The sequence below is a fragment of the Etheostoma cragini genome, chromosome 8, assembly GCF_013103735.1.
Source record: "Etheostoma cragini isolate CJK2018 chromosome 8, CSU_Ecrag_1.0, whole genome shotgun sequence".
Classification (NCBI taxonomy): domain Eukaryota; kingdom Metazoa; phylum Chordata; class Actinopteri; order Perciformes; family Percidae; genus Etheostoma; species Etheostoma cragini.
In genome coordinates, this window is record NC_048414.1 from 25568744 (window position 1) to 25576611 (window position 7868).

A 7868-nucleotide genomic window follows, 5' to 3' on the forward strand; every position below is an offset into this window, starting at 1 on the left:
AGTTTAGTGAGGAATGAAAGAGATCAATTGTATTAGCAAAGAGCGTTGTAGGGAATCCAATCCATTTTTTGTGGTAATTTGGTTAAAAAGAAACCCATAATTTAGCTACAGACATTTTTTTTTAAAGGGGTCAAATATGACCCGAGGACAACAGTTTGGTTAAACTATGTGTAAAATGACCGGGGACGTTAAATCACCGCTTTCAGGTAACCTCCCAAGGGTAACGTCTATTTGCTGGATTGTTTAAAGGTAACAGTCATTAGCGAACATCATCAGATAAGCATGTTGACGGCGACGTTAATGTTCACATTTGGGCACAATGTTTCTGACTGTAGTGGTCATAGTGACTGAAAATCAGATGTGGGATGCTAAAAAGAAAAACTAAAAACAACGGTAATTTTTGACGTTTAACACCCCCCGCAGCTGAAATTTTTAGAGGAAACGCGTGTGTGTGTGTGTCGGCCATGATTGTTCGTTCAAAACAACAATGGTGGACGTGATTGACATATCCAATAACATCTCAGTTTTTTTGTTTGTTTTTTTTTAAGTTCCTGCTACAGTTTCCAATGACGACTTCTCAGATGGTTCTGGGTTAACAAACCATCTGGCGCATCAGGTTGTGTACTCTGGGTTTCCATGAGAACATTTCTACATGCTTTAACACTCAAAAACATGAATGTCTGAATACCTACTCACCCTCTGTTTTAACTCCTGTCTCTTTAAGCCCCCTCCTGAAAAGCCCAGTCGGCTATGATTGGCTAGCGATACAAATATGATGCATATTTGAAAAAGTAGATATTTTCCCTTTAAGGTAAGATATAAGGTATAAGTTTATAGGTAGGAGAAACAGGGGGGGCGCGACGGGAGGAAGACACAGCTGAGCTGGCCTGGCCCTGGGCAAGCCAGCCTCCTTTGAGAATTCTTTATTGATCTTTCTCCCTCCCTTTGTAGAATTACTTTTTGACTTAAAAGGACAAGCTACTACCTAAGTAATAATTATAAGGTAAATTAAATTCCTGTATTGAATCAGATTATTTGGCTAAAGATTTTCTTTCTATGTGCCTTGCTGACACAACCACTAAGGTTTATGCAAATAATTCATAAATATGCAAATGGGGGTATTACATTGCCACAAACTGCTTTCTAATCTGTGGGAAACACTGTAGTTGGTACATGAACTGTATTTATGAATCAGAATTCAAAGCGGCACTAGTCTTTCAATTCAACAGCTGTCAATTCAATAAAAATAATACAGTTTTTTTTTGTATACTGCAAACCAGAGGAGGTGACAAATTCAAAATTTCCAAGAGTGAACGGTCTCCTGAAAATAAATAATAATTCAGTTGTTAATAATCCAGGCTTACCTGTGAGTTGGCACAGGCACGGCCCTTTTTGTACTCCTTCTGGAAGGCCCTCTTGTCTAACTTTGCCCAGAGCGCCTTGGCCTTCCAGTAGTTGAGTTTGGACTTGAGCTTGTGATAGAAGATCCTGTACTCGCCGGGCTTGACTTCCAGGTGGTCACACAGCTCCTGGAAGGCCTTGAGCGTGCCCTTACACGTGGTCCCCTGGACAAAGTTGTCAAACAGGACATGGGACTTGTTCACCCCATCTCCTCCAGTTGCACCCGCGCCTCCATCCCCCATAGTCCAGACTCACACAGGGGCTGTGAGGGCCCTTCACCCCCCAGGCAGGGGTCTCTGGATCCAGCCCCAGCCCTGGAACACGCTCTATAGGGTGGAGCGCTCTAACTCCCAGCCTCAAGCATCTTCACTCTGTCAATGAGAGGGAAAGATAGAAAAGTCAGTGAATCGTAGAAGACAATGCAGAAAAAAAGCAAAATACGAAACTACAGCTTCCAAATGCTCAAATAATACCCACACTGTCCAATCCAACAGAAATAGAAACTTTAATGAGATGCAAGAAAATTAAGTTTAGATTGCCTATGTCTACTAGCGTCTTCTGGCGCCCTATTAGCAAAATGGGCCCTTATCTTCTCCAACTATGCAAACATATGTATAACGGCTGGACGGTCAAACAATCAAAGCAGCAATTGAGGACAAAGACAGGGCCATTAAAGTATCTGTCGTTCTTCCGCATTGACATAACTTCAAGTAACCTCTTATCTGTCTAGAAATGAGGCTGTCACAGGAAGGGCACTGAACCCACACAAAGTCAAACAGGAAACACTCAGGGCATATGGACATGTGATTGTGGAACATCACTCCAGACAGACTCCAGACACAGGAAATAGCAAGTTCATCCCAAAACACCATGAAACAAGACAAAACCCTAGGCATTTAAGAAAATGATTTGGCAATAGAACAATGTTTCATAAGCCAGATAGTTTTGTCCACAGTGCATGCTCCCTGCTTCCTGCATAGATACTGAGTCAAAGTTGACTTAAAAAACAGGTCAGCGTTACTCAACTTCAGTGCAAGGACTAAAAGAAGACAATAGAGAAAGAAAGAAATGCTGCAAAGTGCTAGGACAACAGTAGTAAAGATGACTGCAGAAAAAAAAAAAAAAAAACTAATTTGACCCAGTCTATTTGCTGAATTATACGTTTCAAGCCAAGCAGTGGCTCTGGTTAGCATTAGCATCCAATAGCAGAAACTAGCTTTGCTTGTTAGAGGTTCACAATGGCTTTGCCAAATAGGAAACGTAACTCTCTGCAATTCAACACGTAGAACGACTATCCCAACAATTAGGAAAAGACACAAAGTATTAAATGAACAAGAATAGTTTTACATTTCGGGAAACACACTTCACATTCTTATAATCATAATATCAAGCCACTGGTAGGAGCCTGTTAGCTTAGCTTAGTATACAGACTCAAAACAAGTCAAAAAATCTGCCTACTATTTCCTTAAAAGCTCACTAATACATGTTATTATCTCAAACAAGATATAAAATGTTAATTTGTGACCTTTGGAGCTGCTGGTAGGCAAATGATGTTACCTTTGGACAGAGCCATGCTAGCGGTTTTCCCCTGCTTTCAGACTGTATGCTAAGTTAAGGTTCCTGTCTCTTCGCTCTAGCTTGATATACTGTACCAATATAAGATTGACATCAATCTTCTCATCAAACCCTTTCCCAAACTGTAGATTAAATACAGTGCGTGTGTGAAAAAGCAGTTAAATCCGATTAAAGACTTTTATTTACAGTACAGATGAGAGATAAGAGGTTAAACATTTTCATTTGGGACAGAGTCAACAATCAGGTGAAGAAGACAGGACCCAGTTAAGTAACTGAAATCCCAAGGAACACATATGAACAATTACACCGTCAGCTTTTTTTCTCCAAGAAAAGACCTGAGCTCTTTGTCCAGGATGTTGAGGTGGTTCACGAAGACCAATGTAGTCCCAGTCCCAGTGGCAACAACTTGAGAACAAGGGAGGCAGGGACAGAGGTCAGCTGGCCTCCTTTTCACGCACTGCCAATTCTTCATCACAGTGAAAACAGCAGGCCCTGGGTCTAGCTCTGCCTCAGTCAGTCTGGACCAGGGTTGACTGAGACCCAGAAGCTGGACCAGAAGGATAATTCTGCCTTCTCACTCGGCGACACAGGTTCGGGGAGCTGAGATTTCGGTTTTATTTTCCGTATCGTTACAGCACTAGAAAGGACCTCTTCCAACACAAGCATTTACTGTAGCTACCCTGCTACATAGTCTGCATTTCCTCTATGAAACAAGCTGTAAGGTCCATCTGCACCTGCAGCAATGATGCATGTGCGCTGTAATATTTTAGTAACAAATATGCAAAATACTAGCGCTGGGGAGAAAATAGAAAATTGTATGCATCATGATTTTTTTTTTCTCTTTGCAATGATTTTTAGAATTGATTCTTTCCCCAAAAAATCTACACTACATGTCAAAAGTTTGGGGTCACTTACAAATTTCAATGCACTCTATTGTAGACAGAATTCCAGCGGAGATCAGTTGCATTGTTTCTTAACCAGGGCAGCCGTTTTCAGATTATATATTATGTGTTTACATAATTGCAAATGGATTCTCCAATGTTTTCTCAGTTTTTAAAATGATATCAGATTAGTAAACAGAATGGGCCTTTGGAACATTTGATGAATGGTTGATGATAATGGGCAATGTAGATATTGCATTAAAGATACGCCCCCATTTAGATCAGCTGGTATTCTGTCTATAATGGAGTGGTATGGAAATTTGTAAGGGACCCTAAACATTTGACAGATGTGTATATTTTTATTTTATTTTTTTTACCAATGATTCACCATAATATTTTGTTTTTGCAGTACCGCGGATGGCGACTACATCATCTATGTTGTGTACTTCTTTACGAAAAAAATAAATGTAGATTACTGAAGACAAATAGACTGAATGACTGACATGTGATGCGCATTCTTCTTAGAAAACACAGTTTTTAGGATTGTCTCATAATATATTGTCTATATAGAACTTGTTTTTCAAACTTAGAACAGAATTGGTCAATTTGCCCACGCTGAGATTTAAAAAGCCCCACAGAACCGGTGAGTTTGCATAGTTAGGCTGTAAAAGTATTAACGTTTTGGCACTCTGATTTTCATTTTTCAGTTTGGCCCTTTTTGAAACTGACTCGACACCCCTGCTCCTACTCATTGGGGGTCATAGGAAACAGCCATTGTTCATTACAAAGGACTTTGTCAATGGCCTTAAATTTGCTATGCATGTCAATATAAAGCGAAAATGTGAAAATAAGCAGGGCAAATACACATAAACGTCACTCAAATAGCTATCTGAAGCCTGTTGCCCGTTTTCACCACACAGACTGGAGATGATGCGGTTGATTGCAGAGCAGACTGAGATTGAGGCTTGCAGTTTCTTTAGTGCTGGGGGGGGAGCTTGTGATATCACGCTGCGAACCAGTAGAGATGAAAGACAGTTTCCAGGTTATTTCTGCACAAAAATAGGCCACAGTATTAGTTTCGGTAGCCGTCTGCGTTGTAATCTTAAGATAACAACCCCCAAAAGCCAGACGGAAGCATCCTAAAACCAAACACGTCTTCTGCTTTTAATTCTTACACTCTGTTCTGTGACCTGGCAGATGGTTTCTATCTCAATGACACAAGACAAAGCAAAGCGATCACATTTCTGGACCAGGTTGGAACAGTGGTAGAGAAGGCGCACATGTACTGAGAGGTTTATGCTTTAACGCAGAGGTCCAGGGTTCGAATCCGATTGGATTCCCTACTTAAAAAATGTTTATTTTTAAAAAATAAATTCCCCTTATCTAGCTGTCCTGTCAAAAATTAAAGGTCCATTGAATAATCTTTAAAAAATAAAAAACGCGATTCATCAGCATTGGGGGTGTTTTATGAGGCAGGGTAGAAGAAAGCAGGTCATCTTAAACTCCTTGTTCAAAGCCTCATGAAAGAGTAGTTAAAAAGAAGATACATCAAAAAGAACAGGAAATTGGAAGGATAGTCTCAGAGGGGCAATGACTCACTTCATAATGACATTTTGTTGTGAGAGCCGGTTTCTTGCTTTGCTACTCTCCCCATTCATAGTAATTACTGAAGCAATTCCGACCTTTTGTTTAACTGTGAGGACACACACACACACACACACTCAAAACTGGAGCCTGACCGATATATTGGTATATTAAGTGTGCTCTGAGATATTGGTATTTATAATGGCCAATTTAAAAAAAATATATTGTATTTATATTTTATTTTATTTTATATAAAAATGGACGGTCAACCATGTTATGAGCGTTGGCGTTGCATAGTTTGTCCACCAGAGGGCGCTCTACAGCGTCCCTGTTGGCAATACTGATTTTTTTTGTTAATGTGTTTTTGTTTAAAGGACTTTAAGTCTCATATCTTTAGTTTGTATTTTTATACATTTTATTTATCAGACCTTTAATATATTTTGATGTTCCTCTGTTCTGTTGTGACAATAAAACAAATGGTCATGTTATTTTAGTAAGAACTCATAAATAACTACAAATAACTAATGTTAGGGAAATTTATTTATGTTTTGAAACGTGTTTCAGGATTTTTTTCTTTTCTCTTCTTTTTTAAATATATCGGCCAATATATCGGCATTTCGGATTTTTAAATAATCAAATATTCGAATCGTTCGGACTCTATTTAAAAGCCAATCACTGGAGATGAGAGGTTACCATAACCTTTACAACATAGATCTGAGAAAGCTAGCAGTAAACATCTAACACATGTTGAGCTCTTTGAAGGAACTGCAACTACCGACTGACATACTGTGTCATAGTGTGTGTGTGTGTGTGTGTGTTTGTGAAATCCTACACCCTGACCCAGCCTAATGCTGCCAACAATAAAGCTGGCCTATAATTTGAATAATAGTAGTCTCCTGCAGAGACACATATGCTGCTGAATCAACAGTAAACCGTGTGCCATGTGTTTCCGGTGGGCAGAGAATGGTGACGGATTGTCACGTTGACATTACTGGCCCGGAGTAGCATCTTGATTTTAATAGTATCATGGGAAGGCAGGGGAAAAGGAGGAGGGAGGGAAAACAAAACCATTTTAAGTGGATGATAAAAAGAAGAAAAATCTAAGCAGCTTTGGCTCAGCAGGCCCTCAAAATCTCCTCACATCTGGAACGGCAGCAGCCGGATTTCACACATTCCACACACAAGAATTTATACACATGTATGCAAGGCTTTACACACGTACGCATGCACACACACACACAATTACTGCTTGTATTACATCATCCTCTAATCTAAAAATAGAGCCAGAGATTAAATAGAGCCACTGGGCTACTTTTGCCAACACTGCTTTAGAAACGCTGGCAATACCAGAAGTAATAAATAACAGACTGGGAATTGATTTCAAAAGATAAATAAGTATGTTGTAAATTAATGTAACCATTAATGTCATATCAAAACATGAAGTGGCTTGTGTTTCATTGTTGTTTTGTGCTAGTTTGGTCTGGGTATTTGCCTGCATTTAGTATTTAATTTTCATTCCAGGATCAAAGCCACACACGTCAAAAAAATGTCTCTGTCAATATAACAGAGAACTGAAAAAAATAAAATTAAAAAAAAAAAACAATCAGAGTGGTTTGGTGTGGGGCTCCGTGTCTGCAGACACGCCGGCAAAAAAACAACACAGATGCTTTGAGGTAAACAAGCGCAGATTAACTGGGATGACTGGGCTGACTGTAAGCTCGTGTCTGTGTCCTGAAATAGTATTTTGGCCATCCGTCGTGTCTTCGGCTCAGGCATGACTAACGCTCGGAGGATACCCACCTCCTCCATTCATCCACCAGGAGACTTGGAAGAGAGCGGGAGATCTCCTTGAGCAGTGGATGTCTTCACAATAATGGAAGCAGAAAGTGTAGTCCAGCAAACTCGTAGAGAGCACGCACTTTATTTACCTTTAAGTTCTTCAAACCCTGTAATAACAGATGGATCAGTCTTATATCTCGGTTTATTTATGTCCCCTATTGTACTCATGATAAGTAACTGGAGATGGATGCATTACAGTTGGACGTTGCTAATTACAGAGGAATACAGCAGCAGCTGGTCCAGTCAGGGGCTGCCTGCAGGATGTAAATAGATTATACTGACAACAACAGTAGAGTAAAAATTTTATTTTATTTTAGATTAGATAATCAATATATTAATTATTAAGGTGAAGTCTGTGATTCTATTGGTTGTGAGGCTATTAGCCCACAGTCAACTGGGAGTTAAAGGTCCCATGACATGGTGCTCTTTGGATGCTTTTATATAGACCTTAGTGGTCCTCTAAAACTGTATCTGAAGTCTCTTTTATATAGACCTTAGTGGTCCTCTAAAACTGTATCTGAAGTCTCTTTTATATAGACCTTAGTGGTCTCCTAATACTGTATCTGAAGTCTCTTTTATATAGACCTT

General features: G+C 39.6%; 1 protein-coding gene across 12 annotated transcripts in view; it reads right to left on the minus strand.

Moving 5' to 3' along the window:
- Positions 1 to 7868, minus strand: part of mical3a (microtubule associated monooxygenase, calponin and LIM domain containing 3a) — a 101536-nt gene that overhangs the window by 55678 nt on the left and 37990 nt on the right. For all 12 annotated transcript variants that reach the window (XR_004657487.1, XR_004657497.1, XR_004657496.1 and 9 more), the window contains exon 2: positions 1365 to 1772. Coding sequence is in view for 1 of the 12 variants with exons in the window: in XM_034878275.1 (XP_034734166.1) it covers positions 1365 to 1643 (279 nt within the window). In the remaining 11 variants the exon portion in view is untranslated. The remainder of the gene's footprint in view (positions 1 to 1364; positions 1773 to 7868) is intronic.